General features: G+C 43.8%; 1 protein-coding gene across 1 annotated transcript in view; it reads left to right on the top strand.

Moving 5' to 3' along the window:
* The window catches only part of ZBTB10 (zinc finger and BTB domain containing 10), a 33,579-nt gene extending 27,252 nt beyond the window's left edge, over positions 1 to 6,327 (top strand). Inside the window, exons 4-5 of the mRNA XM_005301526.5 lie at positions 1,953 to 2,128; positions 3,640 to 6,327. Coding sequence (XP_005301583.3) covers positions 1,953 to 2,128; positions 3,640 to 3,945 — 482 coding nt within the window. The 3' untranslated portion in view covers positions 3,946 to 6,327. The remainder of the gene's footprint in view (positions 1 to 1,952; positions 2,129 to 3,639) is intronic.
* Positions 6,328 to 19,577: the final 13,250 nt, after the last annotated feature.

Here is a 19,577-nt window from a genome sequence, read left to right on the forward strand (position 1 = left end):
CGCACAGCCCCCGCTGCAGCTCCCGCCATGGTGCTGGGGCATGCAACCCTGGCGGAAGCCATGGGGCTGGAGGGCAGCAAGGGATGCACAGCCCCAGCCCTGGAGCTGGCCACAGCCGAGGGTGGTGCACGGTCTTGGGACGCTGCGGGGCAAGGGTGCGCAGCTCCCGGCTGCCACCCCTGGTGGAAGCGCAGCCCCAGCTCTGGAGCTGGCGGTAGAGGGGGGTGCAGAAGGCAGGGCCCTGGGATGCTGCGGGGCAGGGGCGCACAGCCCCTGCTGCAGCTCCTGCCATGGGTCTGGGCCATGAGCGACTCCTGTGGAAGCTGTGGGATTGGGGCACAGCAGGGGGCGCACAGCCCCCGCTCCAGAGCTGGCTGCGGGACGGGTGCACATCCCCGACTGCAGTCCCTCCACCTCCCACAAACCACAGGGCAGGGGCTGCAGGGTCCTGATTCCAGATATCCAGCTTGCGGTTACGAGCTGTTGCAGCAGGGCAGGGGTGCACAGTCCTGCCTACAGCCCCCGCTTCAGCTGCTGACAGAAGAAGTTGCAAAGGTCCAGTAAAGTCACGGAATCCGTGACCTCCATGATTAAATCATAGCCTTATACATTAGTATTAGATTTTTAAATTGATTATTTTTGTTGGGATATTTTTATGGCACTCTTTTCTAAGGGGCTGTTTTTTTACTTTAAACCTACAATACCTGAATGCAGGGGTAGTCAATTGTTTCTCTGGAGTTAGGACCCTGACAAAAAATTGGTCACACTACAACAATAATAATGGTAATAAGTAAATAAGATTTTGCGGTCCATTTAAAAGTGTCTGGTCCGAATTTGGTCTGCAGTCCACCTACTGACTACCTCTGCCAGGTTCAGTCAGTTCTGGAATAAGTTTTCTTAAAGGTAAGTAGAATTCAGATAAGTTAGTTAAGGTTACAAGTCTGTTAGATGCAGCAAATGTGAGTGCTCAGCTATTGAAAGCCAAATTTTTGAAGACTACAAATACTTAATTCATTTGTACCATGGATTTTAAGTCTTTGCCCCAGGGAGCAATAGTAACTTCTGTTCAGACACACACAAGTCTTTGCTTTCTCCTTCCTGACATCGACTCCACAGAATCCATCTTGTGCATAGCCACATGCCCTTAGAAAACCCGTTTTAAAAGTTTTGGTGGCAGTTAGGTCCATGTGCATGTATCTTCTGTTCCTGTTTTCCCTGGGTGAATAGCCATCCCCCATAATGGTTCCTGAGTTCTACTCTGTCCAACTGCACCATAGTCATAGAACCCATTCCTTTCCTTTTGTCTTATAGTAGTATAGTATCTTAACATTTCTTGTAATTTGGGTGTGTGCATGGCAGTTGAGCTCTACCATCCTTGGCCCATGGGTATAACTAGCTCTTACCTCCTGATGATACCTCAGTTCTTCACTACCTTTAGAAGCTGTATCTGAGCTCTGAATTAGAGGGGAAGAAGGGAGGGTAAATGAGGTTCTATGGAGACAATACATAAGGAAATTAATGAAGTTAAGTAATTTTATGACTATTCTAAAATTATAATAAACTCACTGTCAATGTAGTGAACCAAAATACCTTCCATATTTTTAACAAATGTATATACAAACCAATAAAAAGAGTTTTGTTTTGTTTTTGTGTTTTTGTTTTTCCCTTCCGCTTCAAAGAATTGGCCTGTCCTTGGGTTCTGGAATTTTTTTGTATGAGAATGAGACTTCATGGGGTGTCTTTATTTACTAGATAGGCACCTACAGTCAAATCCTGCTTACTGGGCCTACTGTATCAGTGGACCCCAAGGCAACACTGTTTTGACTTGGGTAACTTTGACATCTGTATGGTGCAGAAGCCTTTTGCTGTTTCAGCTGTACTAGAATGTGTCAGATTATAATCTTGTTTTATTTTGTTCCATTACTGAACACCTGGGACTTTTTTTTTTTTAGGTGATTCATCTGCTCTAATCATGAACAAACTGAAGTGTCCACACTGTAATTATGTAGCCAAATACAGAAGAACACTAAAGAGACACTTGCTCATTCATACAGGGGTGAGATCTTTTAGCTGTGACATCTGTGGGAAGCTGTTTACTCGAAGAGAGCATGTAAAAAGACATTCCTTGGTAAGTAACATTTTCTGTATATGTCTTTTAAAGCTCTCAAATGTTTATCTTTGGTAGAAACCGTTTCATAAGAGATTTGACATGTGAATAGTCTGTTTTACCGTGAAGTAATCAAGTTTGAGTCTACTTGGTGCCAGGACAACTATATCTCTTTAAATTCCCATCTGGAAATCGCACTATTGTCTGTGAAATTTGTTTCCAAGATCTTCTATGTTGATGGCATGATGATTTTGGGGCAGATGTTTTAGGAGGATTGAGGAAGTGACAGAAAAATAAGAGCAGAAATGCATCATTTTACAGGCTTAGTAAACCAGAAGAAGCCTTCCCTTGATGGGGCAGCAGTTGAATATAATAACATCCTTTCATTCTGTACTACTACTTCACCATTTTCTGCCCAAACTGACAACCCACTAGTCAATTTCTCCCAAGTGTCTTGTTGAAGTTTCAGAGTAGCAGCCGTGTTAGTCTGTATCCGCAAAAAGAACAGGAGTACTTGTGGCACCTTAGAGACTAACAAATTTTATTAGAACATAAGCTTTCGTGGACTACAGCCCACTTCTTTGGATGCATATGCATCTGAAGAAATGGGCTGTAGTCCACGAAAGCTTATGCTCTAATAAATTTGTTAGTCTCTAAGGTGCCACAAGTACTCCTGTTCTTTAAACAGATGTGGTTATACTGGTATAACCTCCTGTGGGCACACTTGTATTCCAATATAAGATTGGCTTTTTTCTGTTTACGTTGTGTTGCGTAGGAAGGCATTTAAGCTAAACAAAAACCATTCTTCTTATAAATATCATACAGTGGTTATGCTGGTATAGTTATAGCACTGTAACTGTTAACATATTCCCCTATAATCAAGGTCTAAATGTTATATGGTGAAATACCTCCCCTCCGACTAATTTCCATCTGGTTTTAAATTGTGTGTTTTCAGTGATTTGTTTGTTGAAAAACTATTTTCATATCATATCCTTAAACAATAATGGAATGGTTACAAAACATATTAATTCAGTTGTATGCATAAGGAGTTCAGTCCCATATACAGGTCTTGAAAATACTCTCCATAGAGAAGTGGGAAGCTTTCCCTAAGGAATGAAGGGGCCTACGCCATTAATTTACGCAGGATTTAAGCTAATTTATTTTTAGTTTCTAGCCCTTAGAATAACAGTCTTCGAAAAGAGGACGCAGTGTAACTTTATAGCATCTTTTTTCAAGTGTCTATACAAAACTCTGTACAGCAGTAAAACGGACAATAATCAAGCCAGTCGTATCCCAACCAGCTGCTAAATCTGTAGGCAGGCAACAGCTAAGGCAGTGAAAATATTGCCTCTCAACCTTCAGAGGCCCTTTCGTCTCACCTCTCAGCAGTTGGCTAGCAAAGTTTGCATCAAAAACTCTTTTGAGGACTTCAGAACATGAACTGACCTCAAACAATTCATGCAAATTCAGCAAGTTTTTCCAAATGTTGCAAATGTGAGTTTCTTCTAAATAACATTTCTCTTCCTGTTTAGGTGCATAAAAAGGATAAAAAGTACAAGTGTATGGTGTGTAAGAAGATCTTCATGCTAGCAGCCAGTGTTGGAATAAGACATGGATCTCGACGCTACGGAGTTTGTGTAGACTGTGCAGATAAATCTCAACCAGGAGGGCAAGAGGGAGTAGACCAGGTGCAGGACACAGACTTCCCTAGGGATGAAGAGTATGAGGAAAATGAAGTCGGAGAAGTGGATGAAGAGTTAGTTGATGATGTAGAAGAACAGAATGACCAGTCTCGATGGGATGAATCTGGGGAAGTCTGTATGCCGTTAGATGACTGAGGGTGTACTGCTTAAGGATGCTACAGTTGGATACTGTGGATTGACAATTTGAGTTCATGGACTGAAGGCTTGCAAAATATGGTACAGGCTGGATGGTAGTTATGTTGCTGTGAAAACTGTAGGGTCAAAGCCTTATAGCAAAAAAGGATTATTAAATTTTTTATGATATTTGCACAGGACTGTACAGCATACAACCATTTGGTTGAATTATACAGAGTCCTCACATCTAGTCAGTTATCAAAAGAAAATGTATTTTTTATTATTTATAGGATATAGCTACTTGGGTCCTATTCAGACATGGTAACTGTACTTATTATGTTACACATTCATGTATCCTTCAACATGAATGAAGAAAATTACAATCTTGTTATGGAAATACATGACAGCTTCCCCAAATCCAATCATAGTTTCAGCCATAGTAGTGGCTCTTATTTTCAAGAATAGGGCTTTTCCACACCACTCTTGCCTCCCCCTTACCCTTAATGGTCTAAACTCCTCAGTAACTTAAATATGCAGTATAGGTAATACCAACATGCTAATGAAATTGACTTATATCGGTTGGCTTTAAGCCAGCCTGTGGTGTAGGTGACAAGCACTGGAGAAGATAATATTGGCATTAATTTACTGACTTGATTTCTTGACAATTTTTGAATTTGCAAGAAAGCTATTTCTCTTTCAACAAATGCAGAATAATCACACGAGGAAAAATGATTAATAATAGGAGGATTGTGATTCAAATATGAGTAACTTTTTCCTTGCCACCTAGCAAATTTTAGTGTATTAAATACTTTCTGGCATTGCTGCCTGTTTTAGGTATCTTTTTGTTGGCAGCATTCCCTGTTGACCATCTTTTTTTCCTCCAGTGTATACCTCAGTCCAACACAAAGCTTAAAGAATCCCCAAAATGAAGAAAGAGTGTCATAGAAATATTATGACATCTGACTTTGTTTGTTAATTTACAATAAATGTCTGCTTTTGGCTAGTTTTGTTATGCAGTATGAATTAGACACTAGGCTGTTGTGCCCATTGTTATTCATTAAAATGAACACACATGATCTAATTTTTTTTATTCTTTTGTATTTTTCTGGGGTGTTTCTAGTGTTTAATGTTAAATTATGTTTAACTTGGCGGCTTAATTTGATGGAACATTGTTAAAAAACAAAACCAAACCAAAAGCAAAGTGATATTCATTTGAGTTCACCATTTAGAATGCTCCACTCCCAACACTCTTTACTTCAGTTTTTGAGGAGGCATTGAAACTTGAATTTTTGTAGCCATGGACTTTTTTTCTAAACTTGTGATACTGTACCAATGATTTCAGGCCTCTTTCTGAGGGAGGGGAGGGTATTGCACCTTTAGGTTAAACTCCTTCGCTTCATCTAGCCTAATGAATTAGCTGATCATTGGACACTGCATTTGATGTAATACTATGTCACAATGAATAAAATATGCACAGCATTTATCATAACACATAGCTAGGCCAGTGTGACTGTACTGTATTAAAAAAAAATTGAGGGTCCCCATATTTTCAGCTTTTGTTTTAATTTTAAAATGAGTATATTTTCCTATTTTATATCAGGTAACTAAATTATGCTAGTTGTGTGGAAAACTTTGAACTATTGCTTTGACGGACAGAATCTTAATGGTGCTCCATCTGATCAAAGTTGGTATGTATTTAAAGAGACAAGCTTTACTGTTGTCCTTTTATTTCAGTAGAACAGTGATTTAATGTTAGACATTGTTTCTGCAGGATGAAAGTGAGATAAGTTGAACTACAGTTATATGGGTATTAAAATGCATCTTTTTTTATCATCCAGTTGTTTCATGGGTAGTTTCCACAGCACTATAAACCTGACAGATGACTAGCTTTTTTTTTTTTTTTTTTTTTTTAAACTGAAGAATACATCTTATTCTCATTGTTCTAGACTGAAATGTGTAATTCTGGTGGGGTCCAAAGTAGAAATTAGTTGGGCAAAGATCCTATGAAAAAGTATTTTAAACATTAAAAGTAATGTTCTGCTTTGTGAATATGTAAGTATAGCATAAAGATTTTTCCATCCCATTTATCCCCTTTAAAACCATAGTTTACAATTGGTAGATCTGTCTATATATATATATAAAATATGAAATTCATATAATATGAAATTCATATAATATGAAATTCACCTAAATCTGCTTTATTAGAATACAACTCACTTAATGCTTAGAAACTGGACCTGGCTTTACATTCTTAATGTATTTTACTTTTTTCTCAAGGTATGAACTTATTCTCTTGAACCTGAATCTTCTTTTACTACTTAAATCATTTATGTATATCTGGTAAATTATGACCAAATTTGTTGTTAGATTGCATACAGTAAATTGAAATATACACTTGGTACACTACAGAATTGTTGTGCTTTTGTTCTGGTTATATTTTGAAAAACAGGGTTTAATATAGATTGAGTGTAACTTATAAATATTCAAACATTCTTATAATTGATTGGCCTTAGACTCTTCTGTTGTAGCGTGACAATCTTTATATGCTTAGTAACATTTGACTGTTTGGTGTCAGAAATTCTGTTTTCTTAATGTAACACGAGAAGCCCTTTAGTCATCTGGTGTGAAATAGGTAAGTACAGGAGATGCGCTTATTCAGAACATGGTTTAAAACCTGAATACTCTGAGTTGGTGGTCGCTCAATATTTTTCATTTTAAATAAATGATAAAATAATTGGGGGCTGTGATTTAGAACAGTGAGTAGAAAAGTGACAGTGGGTTTGTTTAGCCACCTTTATATTATATTATATTATAAAAGAAGCAAAAAAAGACACACACCCTTCCTTTTGCAGGCTTCCTATAGTGCAGAATGGATTTTTTTATTTTGCAAAACTGTGATGACTGCTCTTTAGAAACTCATGTAGGGCATTTCTTTTGAACCACTTGTTCGTGAGGCAGGGTGATAACATTTATAGGATGCAGACACATGATTTTGATTAGTAATTTCATTCTCTTTATCAAACTTCTAGCTACACCTAAAATAGATTAAAACGTGTCATAAATTACTCAAACGTCTATGTACACACACATTAATAGCATACAGTGTCCCAGGAGCATCTTCTCATTGTAATGTTAAAGGTCTGAAACACAAAGATGGACTTTTTTCCATCACACAAGAAATTCACAGTTAAGAATCTGTTGTAGGAGTTAATCTATCATTTTTTTCCTAAGTGAACTTAGTCTTTGTGTCTGAGTTCTGGAGACTGATATACATGATCCTCAATAGATATAGCACAGGCAGCAGGAGTTGAAGCTACCAGTCACAATAGTAAAACACTTTTTTGCCTCTCTAAATGGATACTATACATCGCAGCTCTGTTTTTATAGCTTGATGCTATCCAAACCTTTTATTTCCATTTTGAGGGGAATGGTTATCAGCCGATAACTTTTTCTTTAAGTCCTGGACACCAGCCTCCAATGAACTTCTTGTCTCCCAACAGCTGGCTTATCTCTGTCCTTCTGAGAAAAGCTTTGATTGTTATTTGACATTGGCTTTAAATTGGTAAGTAGAGCTCTCCTTAATAGAGTAGAGATGGCTTGGGTTTTTTTTTTTTTTTGCTTGTCTTTCAGATTCTTAATTCTGTTCAGCCAGAGTTTGGGGAGGCGCTTTACTACTTAATATGCCTCCAAAGAACTGGTGTTGAATCACTTCTTGCTTCTTTAAGGGCATGGCTACACTTGCAGGTGTAGAGCGCTGGGAGTTAAACCAGCCCTCAGAGACAGCAGCTGGGAAAGCGCTGCTGACACACTGTCAGCTGCAAGCGCAGTGGTGTGGCCACATTTGCGGCACTTGCAGTGGCATTGGGAGCAGTACATTATGGGCAGCAATCCCACAGAACATCTCTTCCTCTTCTGGCGCTGTGGCTTAGGGGGGAAGAAGAGGGGGCACGCGGTACAACCTGGGTCCTGTCCCAGTGCCCCATGATGGATCGCTTCGCATCCCAGCAATCCCTGTGCTTCCATCCACATTTGGCGCCATCTTTCAACAGTTTTTGTACTGCACGTTCTGTCTTCCCTTTTGGTCTGTGGGAATAGATCTTGAACTTGTGAGGAATATGCTGATGGGTCTCGCCAGCACGTCACAAATTGCAGTCAAGTTACTCCTTAAGCTACAAAGTGACATTGAGGAGTCCGACGATGATGATGATGACATGCATAATGCATACGACACAAGATTGCTTGTGGCATTCACGGACATGCTCACCACAGTGGAACGCCGTTTTGGGGCTCGGGAAACAAGCACCGAGTGGTGGGATCACATCGTCATGCAAGTCTGTGATGACAAGCAGTGGCTGCAGAACTTTTGGCTCAGGAAAGCCACTTTCATGGGACTGTGCTGAGCTCGTCCCCACCCTGCGGCACAAGGACACAAGATTGAGAGCTGCCGTGCTGGTGGAGAAGTGTGTGGCTATTGCAATCTGGAAGCTTGCAACTCCAGATACCTACCAATCGGTCGCTAACCAGTTTGGAGTGGGAAAGTTGACCGTTGAAATCGTGTTGATGCAAGTGTGCAGGGCCATTAATTGAATCCTGCTCAGAAGAACAGTGACTCTGGGTAACGTGCATGACATTGTGGTTGGCTTTGCACAAATGGGCTTCCCTAACTGCAGAGGGGCGATGGATGGGACGCATATTCCAATTCTGGCACCAGACCACCTAGCCTCAGCGTACATAAACCGGAAGGGGTATTTCTCAATATTTCGCCAGATGCTTATGGATCACCGTGGGCATTTCATGAACATGAAGGCTGACGCACACAGCTTTCGGAACATAGGCCTGTTCAGAAAGCTGCAAGCATGGACTTTCTTCCCAGACCAGAAGATCACCATAGGGGAAGTCGAAATGCCCATTGTGATCCTTGGAGACCCCACTTACCCTTTAATGCTGTGGCTCATGAAACCCTACACAGAGAGCCTTGACAGCAGCAAGGAGCGGTTCAACAATGGGCTGAATCAGTGCAGAATGACTGGAGTGTGCTTTTTGGCTGTTTAAAGGGACGCTGGTGTTGTCTATATGAGAAGCTGGACCTGGCCGATGACTACATCCCCACGGTTATAGCCAAGTGCTGTACCCGCCATAACATTTGTGAAGGGAAGGGTGAAAGCTTCACTCAGGCATGGATCATGGAGGTTCAACACCTGCAGGTTGAATTTGAACAGCCAGAGACCAGGGCTATTAGAGGGGGCCCAGCACGGGGCTGTAAGGATTAGGGATGCCTTGAGGGAGAAATTCGATGCTGAAAGCCGCCAGTAATGTTTGGTGCCCTGCACAGGAGTGAAGTGCAGTGGTTCCAATGCTAGTAGGCATCTGTTTTTGCTTCTTATGATGCACTGACTTGCAGTGCCTTTTCCTTTCCTGGGCTATGCTGTCTTTTACTTAATGCAATAAAGAGTTTTCAAAGCCAAAAAATTCATTTATTGAAAAGAAACACAACTTCTGGGGAAACACACATGGCATGATGCATCTTCTGCTGTGTGGGAGGAGGGAAGGGGGCAGGGTAGGGAATGGGACAATAACAGATTTGAATATGTCCTATTATATTTAGCCTTCCTGTCTGGAGTGCCGTGCAATGAGTGCTGCACTTCAGGCTGGCTAAAATGCATGGTGATGGGGGTTGAGTACAGTAGGTAAGGGTCGTAGTTTGCAGGGCTGGGTGGTGAAGCTACAGGTGTTGGAGGCAGCTGGTGCCAATAAGAAACTGTATGTTGGGGAAAGTGGGTTGGCGATCACATGGGGGCACAAGGGAAAGAGTTTTGGGACAAGGACTGGGTGGGTGGGGAGCAGGCACGGATCTGCTCCATCTGCAGTGCTATGAGCGCCTGCACTGAGTCCACTTGGCGCTCCATAATGCTTAGGAGCCACTTTGTGGTTTGTTGCTGGTGATCTGCATTCTCCTGGCGGAGCCTCCTTTCAGTCTCCTACTACTCCTGTACTTTTTTGATTTTCAGTAAGGGACTGCTGCATGACTTCATGCAGAGGGTCCTCCTTGCTTCTTTGTGGATGCTTCCTGATTCTTTGCAGCCTTTCGGCCGTTGATAACCAGGACGGCTGGGATCTCAAGGTTGTATCTGTAAATCCAAAATACAACATTTAACAGAGGCAGCATTGTTCACACTAGACAGAGCAATGATTCAGCCGAACTTAGACAAGCACAGTGCACACAATAGGAGAAAGTGCCTGTCCCACAGCGAGCGCACAAAACCCACAAGAGCCCCAAAATGGGGAGTAACCACAGGGGCAAGGGGGACTGATTGTTTCAGGGCTGAACTGTCCTCTGGGGTTCTGTGCGTTGGGGAGAGCCAACAGCTGCTGGGGGCCCCTATACTGAACAGTGTCCCCATATTTTCCACAGGATGAGTTCTTCCTGGAAGATATCTCACTGCTGAGGGTGACCTGGGAAGCAAGGGAGGCTCTTCTACGACAATGCGGCTTCCGTCCTGGCTCATATGTAGCTTGCCTGTGTGCAGCAATGGTCCCCCCGCCCATCACAGCACAGTGGCATGGACATGTTAGCCTAACTGGGACAAGGAGCACAGTAGCTCTGCCAAGGAACCTGCACAAGCAGTTTGCCCAATTTCTGCATGAGACCTTCAGTGAGATCACTGAGGCCGATTACCAGTGCCCTACTATGCTGAGTTAGGGTGCCCGGGGCTGATTTAATGCGTTCCAACGCGCAAGTGTAGCCAAGGCCTAAGATTCCATCCTCAACTCTAAGCATGCACGCAGCCCTAACCCTTCTTTCTGCAACCCTCCTCACACCAAGAGCCTGCACCAAACAACTCCCTTCCCAAAATAAAAGCTGCTTACCGGGCACCTCCTCTGCTGTTTGTTCTTCCATAAGCACTGTCCGCTGCGACTGGCTACCTTACTCCTGGCTCAAAAACAGCTCCTCATTGCATGCATCTAGAGAGGCCGGGCCATCTTCTGGCTCTGGGCCCCCCTCCTCACTCCCGCTTTCCTCCTCTTGCCTTGTTGAACTCTGGGCTGCCACGGCCTCTGAAGTGTCCATGGTGCTCTTTGGAGTGGAGGTGGGGTCGCCCCCCAAGCATCTCATTCAGCTCTTTGTAGAAACGGCAAGTCATTGGCACAGCACCAGAGTGGCGGTTCGCCTCCTGCGCGCTGTAGTAGGCATTCCGCACTTTAACCCTGGTCATGGCCCTTGATATCTGCTCGTAGGTATCGTAATTCCTATGGCTGGAGCGCAGCTGGGACTAGACAGCTTCCTCCCCCCAAACACTGATGAGGTCCAGCACCTCACCATTGCTCCATACTGGGGATCGCCTGGCACATGGAGACATGGCCACCTGGAAAGATGCACGGAGAGCACTACATGCCTTGCTGAGCAAACTGGAAGAAGAACTTCTAAATTCCTAGAGAATTTAAAGGGCAGGTCTGACGATCACATGAGGGCAGGGCAGTAGAGTTCAAAGTGATGACCAGAGTGGCTAGAACAGGCATTGTGGGATACTGCACGGCAGCCGATCAGAGCGCATTAATAGACCGCGGTGCCAGTATGGACACGAAGGTGCTCCAGCTGGGTGCAGCAAGCTTTATGCTTCTCATGGAGGTGGATTACCGGGGTGCTCCAGCCGTGGAGTCTGGGCACTCTACATGCCTTGCCACTGTGGACACCTCTGGAGTTAGGGTGCCCGGGGCTGATTTAATGCGCTCCAGCTCACAAGTGTAGCCAAGGCCGAAGATTCCATCCTCAACTTTGCTCGCGGGACATTTTGGTAGAAGAACTGCCTCCAAAAGAATGAGAACAGAATACTTGGCACTTCTAAAATGCCTGTCATCTGAGGCTCTTAAAATTCCTTGCAAACATAAAGAAAAGCTTCTGCGTCTGTGCTTAGATTGTACATAAATCTAGATAACAGAATGTCTGCCTAACCTGCTTACCCTGTAATTAGAAGTCTTCTATTTACAGATGAATGAAGATTGTTGTCTATATGACAGCTAGGCAGTTTCCCTCCCTTTCCCACAGCGCTCAAGTGTATTCTACTAGAGACCGGACTACGTCCTGAGAAGAGCCCATACATCTACCAGGGCTTGCAGATCTTCAATGTAGACATCCCTTCACACATTCTTGCTGCTACAACAAAACATTTGTCTGTACATTTAGCTTATCTTTAGGAGGTGGAATTTGTGTGTGGTGATTTGTTAGCAATAAGATATATCATAGCACCTGGTGGTGGTTTGGGAGTTCTATTCAGACTGACTAGGAGTAATAGGAGGAAAACATACTTGCTAATTGCCAGTTTTTCATCAAGTCTCTAATTGGGCCAGTCTAGGGCCTTGTCTACACTACAGAGTTAGGTTGACATAAATCAACTTACGTCAACCTATTTATGCATGATCTGCCCTTAGATTACGCTCAGATTTGTCTCAGGACGATGTAAGCACCTTCTTATGATGCAGACACTCCCCGCACCACCACCACCTCCCTGAACAGCGTAGAGCCATGGTCGACCTACTGAAGTCAATGAAGTGAGAGTGTAGACACTGCATGACCTGTGTCTGCCCAAACAGTCCTCCAGCAGCTGTCCCATTCCCTGTGATTGTGACTGTTTTGGTCACAATTGTAAAGTCACATTGCGCAGAGGTCACAGAGACCAGAAACCACCTCCCTTACCGAGCCTGGGAGTGAACCTGGAAGGTTGGGTGTGGGTGGGAAAAGTATGGAACAGGGGCTTGAGGGGAGGATGGGGAAGACAGGTGGAGGGGAGGGATTGTTAGGGAGCCTCTCCCATGCTGACCCCTAGACTCTCCTAATTAGTCAGGCACAGCTGCTTCTGTCCCCATGTGTCCCTGCACCCCAACTCAGCTGCAACCCACCCCCCATCTGCCTCTACATGACACATGCTGGGAGACAGGATGATGAGGATGAGAAAGAGGACTAGGCAGGACATGTTCGGAGAGATCCTGCATGCCAATGCTGCATTGGACCATGAACAAAAGGCTTGAAGGGCTAATATGACCAACAGCATGGATAAGGAAAGAGGACAGGAAAAAGGCCCAAGCGTCCCAGGAAAGGGAAATGCACCACCACCTCAGGCAGCAAACCCAAATGCTACAAAGCTTGGTTGGGTCCCAAACCCCTGAACTCTTGACCCTTTGCAGGCCTTGGAGAACTCCATGGTTACTGCTTATTACATCCCCTGCAACATTACTAGTGGCATTGGGGGCTGCATTCTTACCTTGAGCAGTCCATGCTGGGAGACAGGAAGGAAAACCAGTTTCATATACACTGACCTGTGTGTACCACAGTTGGTGCATGTGTAGCCACAACAGACTACTTTTGTGCACTCAAATTGACATATTTATTCCCTTTCTGGTTTAATAAATTAACAGTGAAACTTTAAAACTGGAATAATATAAAATATATGGAGATATACCCATCTCATAGAGCTGAAAGGGACCCGGAAAGGTCATAGAGTCCGGCCCCCTGCCTTCATTAGCAGGACCAAGTACTGATTTTTGCCCCAGCTTCCTAAGTGGCCCTCTCAAGGATTGAACTCACAACCCTGGGTTTAGCAGGCCAAACCACTGAGCTATCCCTCTCCCCCTATTACCTATGGTTATTTTGCATATTGTTTTTCTGCAACGTTTTTGCTGGTCAAAGTTCTATTTTTGGAGAATCAAATTATCTTTATTCAGAACAAATATTGCAGTATACATGCATAAGGAAAAGAGGACGGGAAAGAGGTCGCATGATCCAGTGCTTTGCAGGAGCATGGAAACGTATCCCTTTCTGTTGATGTACTCTGTGGCAAGATGAGTTGGTTCCAAAAGAGGGATGTGCATGCTTATCTATTTGCCCCACTGCAGTTCAGGAACCCCATTATTGCAAATCCATCCAGTATTCTTGCACGTTGCTGAGAGTCCCAGTCCTGCGTAGCCCTACACACTTGCATGACAACTGCCCCCACTGCACATTTTTCAGCTCCAAAATTATTTCCTGCTGGCCAGTAGCAATTTGGTGTTGCAAGCTTCCACAGTGCGATTGCCCACTCACTTCTCTGCTGTCCCTATGCTGGAGGGGTAGGGCAACCTTGGCACACAGATGGAGGAATGTGGCTTTTTGCATCCAAAAGTTCTGCAGCTGCTACTCATCCTAAACCTGCATTATAATGCAAGCCCACCAAGCCATGCTACTTTCTTGGTCCCAGAAATGCACCATCTGCAGCTGCTCTGGGAATGTGCTCCCAACAGCCTTAAATTGTGTGTTTGCTTGGCAGACTGTCCTTGAAGAAATTGTCACATCCTCCATGGTTGTGGTATTTCCTGCAGGTCTGCAAATGCAGGAGGATCGTGTGTCCTGTATTTGCAACATTCATAAGAATAGTGCAGAGCTCTGCAGGCTCCATGCTTCTGTCAGAGATGGTGGAGATGGAAAAGCGCTGCGTGAGTTTGTGGATTTTTTTTTTTTAAAAGGCCTGACAATTATGAGATATGGATGGATTATGGGATGGAGAAAGTTGCATGCTGGGAACTTGATGCCTAGCTCCCAGAGATCACTGGGCAACTCATTTTTATCCAACACATTCAAGAACTTCCCAAAAAGAATTACCCAGTTTGCCACATACCATTGTCTGGTGCATCTACCCCTGGTGCACCGCACTTCTGCATAGATACAAGTGCTCCTGTTGTGTGTCCAGCACCAATGCAAGCAGCCAGGTCTGTACATGCCCAAGTGATCTACGAACTTTGACCTCTGTATGCTAATGGAATTTGCATTGACCATGGTTTGTAGAGTAGATATGGCCTCTGTATTACCCCTGACAGTGGCTTAGTAGTAAAGACGTCCCTTAGTTGAGGTTTTAAGAAACCTTTTAACCAAAATCTTAAAACTGCTAAAGTAGTTAAGCTTATGGGTCTGTCCTACCTTGTTAGGGTAAGGGGCAACTGCTCTTCCATGTTAGTCAGCAAAACAGGTTTCCCATCTTACCTAAACATTTTCTAGTGTGGTGCCTAGGGATCTCAAACAGGGAGTTAAGGCCTCATGGTATTGAGCACTGCAAACAAGTTGCATTTCTCATTTTGTAAGAATAGTCAGTTTTTGGTTAATCATTTTATTATTTTTAAAAGGCTTGGGAAGTTTGACACTGGAAATCTGATGAGAAATAAATATGGGATAAACTGCTTATCTTCTTTGAGAGCTTTTTTGTGCCAAGAGGAAATGAAGAGAAGAGAACCTGATAGATCAATCAATGGAGGCAGTCATGTTCTGGTGGAAAAAGCAGTTGGATTTGTGGAAAATTTGAATACCTCTTGTGATGAAGACCTTTTTGTGTTAGATGCTCTCCTCTTGAATATATTGGCCAGTTTACTGGGTTTAAGACTAACAACTTGGTGCTACCACTCTGGAAAACCCAAGAAATCTACTACATTTTTTTCAATCCCTGTGAGGTGGGCTCAAATGTTGTTGAGGTGCAGTGCCAATTATGTTTTGTTAGTTACTATGTATTGTAGTCTCTCATGGCATCCTATTAGCTCGTTTAAAAAATCCAGCACTTTTTCCTTTACTGCTTGCTAATTTATTTTTATTACCTCCTTTTTAACAAGATTATATGCTGTTTGGGACTGAGATGGTCTTCTGTACGTTTGGTGCTACAGAAAACTTGATCAAGATTAGATACCAATGTACTAAATAAAAATAGCTAAGGAGTTTGGCTGTAGCATACAGAATTTTATTTACAAACCTGTGTTTTTTGTAATAAAGGCAATAGGAGTTTGACAGAAGTCTGCGGTCCTAATAACTCCAAGGTAGGAAAAAAAAAAACTTGGCACTCATATGAAGAGAGGAGTACTTTTGAAGACCACAGTAGCACTCTTAGATAGGGCCCAGCAGAGAATATTAAAAACTTAGTTTTTATATGTGGGAAAGTAGTAGCAGAACAAACTCTTCCAATATACTTTTTACTGACATCAAGCAGGAGAATAAAATGTACAGTAGTGAATAACTAAATTTACTTGATTTTAGGTACATTGTGTTATAGCAATTTGAACCCAATATTTGCTTGGCATTTGCTTTCATTAAGATTTCCAGCTATGTGAAACATTTTTCCTGTTATGAATTCGATTTATATCTGTCAAAATTCAAGCAGCAAACAATCATTAGCACACTTGTAGTATAAAAATATAAAACTTCAAGGTTCATAACATTAGTAAGTAAAAATTCTAAATGCAGACATCTACATTAATGCAGCATTGAGTTAGAAATTTAGCTGCACAGGTCGTTTTACAGTTGATTTTGAGAAAGTTTTAAGGTTTGCACTGTGCTTTAAACATGTGAGTTAAGTGCCATGTAGTAGTCATGCTGTTAAATGTTGTTGCTGCTAATTATTTGTATCGCTCTAACACCTAGGAGCACCAGTCATGGACCAGGACCCCATTGTGCTAGGTGCTGTACAAACACAGATTGCCAGCTAATGCCAAGCAAATATTGGCGGAATATAAAAGATAAGAGCCAACAGATAGATACAGATGGGGAGTACGAGGAAATCATGAGACAACAGAGGTTGGCATGATGCACAGTGGTCTCAGCACACCCATTGCCTAATTGCTGTCAAGTTTTTTTTTTTTTTTGGTAAGTATGGAAAAGGAGTTGTTTAGTGAGGGATTTGAAGAAGGGTAGTGAGTGAGTTTTGCAGATGTTTACTTGGAGCTCCTCCCAAACGTGTGGGACAGTATGGGAGAGAAAACACATAATTTGAGTTTGAGAATTTAACAAGTGGGCAATGGAGGCTGGCAGCATGGACTCATCAGAAGTGGGAGCTGACATCTTGATAGTGAATGAGAGATGATGGGTAGAGTGGGGATAGGCTCTGAAGGGCCTTGAAAGTAAAGACAAATAGTTTGTTTGATGCGTGAGAGACGGGGGGCAGAGGAGCCATGCAGAGAGTTGATGGGTGGGGGTCAAAGTGAAGGGCTAGAAAAATATTTGCAGCAGCATTCTGAATGGATATATGCAGAGCAAGGTTGTATCTGAGGCCAGAGATTTACATTCTTAACTGCAGTTTGGCTGAACTAATACTGCTGTAGAAACTGTTAACTTTTTTGAATTTCCCTGCCTTTTCAAAAGGACAGCTCTATAACTGTAGAGCTGAGAGTCTGATGCTTTAAACTGAAGTAGTTTTCAAATTAAGTGCAAACATGTTTGGTTTTTCTTATGGAAACTTTTCTACTCCTCTGAAAAGGGCTAAATGGATTTTGTTCAAAACTTCCAAAATGGTCACCTTCGTTTTGAGACCTAGTTTAATTTACTTTGAGCCAAAAAGAATTTTTTTGAGAAAGCTAAGAATGGACTTGACATTTCTTCCTTAATTTCTGAGTTGATATAGGTGATATAATACTAGATTAGTTCAACAAAGAATTTTTCCTGTTGATCTTGAAGGCGGAAAGCTCACTAACTTTTTAATTCTCAGGCTTTCAAGAAGGTTGCTATAATGAACTTCAGAAATTTAGTACAGTTTTATAAGTATTGATGCATTTGCTTTTGGTAGAGGATGTTAGTTTTTGTGTGCCAAGAACATTCATTTAAACAATTACTTTTTAAAGCTCTCTTCAAATAATTAAAAATTAAATAGAAAATCCATTACTGTTAATGTTAAATTCAGGAAGCATGTTTGTCCCTTCAAGTAGGGTTACCATAATCCAGCAAGCAAAAAAGAGGACGGGAGGAGCCCTGCCCCTGTCCTGCCCTAGCCCCGCCCCATCCTGCCCTAGCCACGCCCCCTGCCCCTCCCACTCCCCCCCTCAGAACCCCCAACCCTCCCCCCGCTCCTTGTCCCCTGACTGCCCCCTCCTGGGACCCCTGCCCCTAACTGCCCCCCCAGGACTCCACCCCCTACCTAAGCCTCCCTGCCTCTTGTCCCCTGACTGCCCCCTCCTGAGACCCTCCCCCCATCCTAACTGGCCCCCTAGGACTCTACCCCCTACCTGTACCCTGACTGTCCCAACCCTTATCCACACCCCCACCCCCAGACAAACCCCTGGGACTCTCACGCCCCATCCAACCACTCCCCACCCCCTGACAGCCCCCCCCAGAACTTCCGACCCATCTAAACCCCTCTGCTCCCTGTCCCCTGACTGCTCCGATCCCTCTCCCCACTCCTGCCCCCTGACAGCCCCGCCCCCAGAACCCCCAACCCTCCCCCCCACTCCTTGTCCCCTGACTGCCCCCTCCTGGGACCCCTGCTCCTAACTGCCCTCCAGAACCCCACCCCCTACCTAAGCCTCCCTGTTCCTTGTCCCCTAACTGCCCCCTCCTAAGACCCCCCCAAACTGCCCCCCAGGACCCTACCCCCTACCTGTACCCTGACTGCCCAAAACCTTCTCCACACCCCCCAAAAAGGCCCCCCCGAACTCCCGACCCCCCCCGTCTCTTGACTGCCCCCTCCAAAACCTCCCTGCCCCTTCTCCGACCCCCAGGCCCCCTTGTTGTTGGCCTTCGCCTAATGTTTTTTTTTATGAATGGAGATATCCCATCTCCTAGAACTGGAAGGGACCTTGAAAGGTCATCAAGTCCAGCCCCCTGCCTTCACTAGCAGGACCAAGTACTGATTTTGCCCCAGATCCCCAAGTGGCCCCCTCAAGGATTGAACTCAGAACCCTGGGTTTAGCAGGCCAATGCTCAAACCACTGAGCTATCCCTCCCCCCAAATGTCTGGTGAACTTGCTCAGGAACTGCCTGAGCCGCTGGGCAGCAGCGGGGGAGGAGCTCCAGACTGCCGGAGCCGATCTGCGATGCAGGGAGGGAGGGAGAGAGGGAGGAAGAGGACGTGCTCTCTCTGGCTGAGTGTCGGAGCCCCATGTAAGTGACACCGTCCGGCCGGCAGCACTGTTAGCCTCGCGTGCTCTGCATGGGGGGGGGGGGGGGGAGGTCCGGACATTTACAAATTCCCCCCGGACGCTATTTTTAGCTTAAAAAGCCGGACATGTCCGGGGGAATCCGGACGAATGATAACCCTACCTTCAAGGGCTCGTGTGATGATAGAAGGGGAAGGGGAGTAGCTCCCTTTTATGGACACTCAGCCAGCCAGTTAGCTATAAAGTCCCTCTTGGGAGCTGTTCTCTACTTGCTTTACCTGGAAAGGGTTAAAGTCCAGGTAAAAGGAAGGGAGTGGGCACCTGACCAAAAGAGCCAATGGGAAGGCTAGAACTTTTTAAAATTGAGGGGAAAAGCTTTCCCTTTGTGTGCTGTTGCTGTTCTCCCGGAAAAAGAGGAACAGGGTGCAGTTATGATGTGAGAAGCTAAAGGCCAGATATGAAAATCATCAGCTCATATCTAGAACTTCTTATTTAACAGAATCCTAATAGATCAGGAATGTTTAGAAAGACGTGATTAGGTTTATTTCTATTTGTTTATTTCTTATTGGCTTGTGGGACTCCTCTGTGCTAACCCCAAATGCTTTTTGTTTTGCTTGTAACCTTTAAGATGGTCCTCGAAGGTTATTCTTGATGTTTAATTTTTGTAAGTGGGGTTTTTTTTTGTTTATTTTTTTTAAATCTAGCAAAAGCCTAAGTTCCAGATGTGTATTCTTTCTTTTTTGTTTTTAATAAAATTTACCTTTTTAAAGAACAGGATAGGA

The sequence above is a fragment of the Chrysemys picta genome, chromosome 2 (assembly GCF_011386835.1).
Source record: "Chrysemys picta bellii isolate R12L10 chromosome 2, ASM1138683v2, whole genome shotgun sequence".
NCBI classification, from domain to species: Eukaryota; Metazoa; Chordata; order Testudines; family Emydidae; genus Chrysemys; species Chrysemys picta.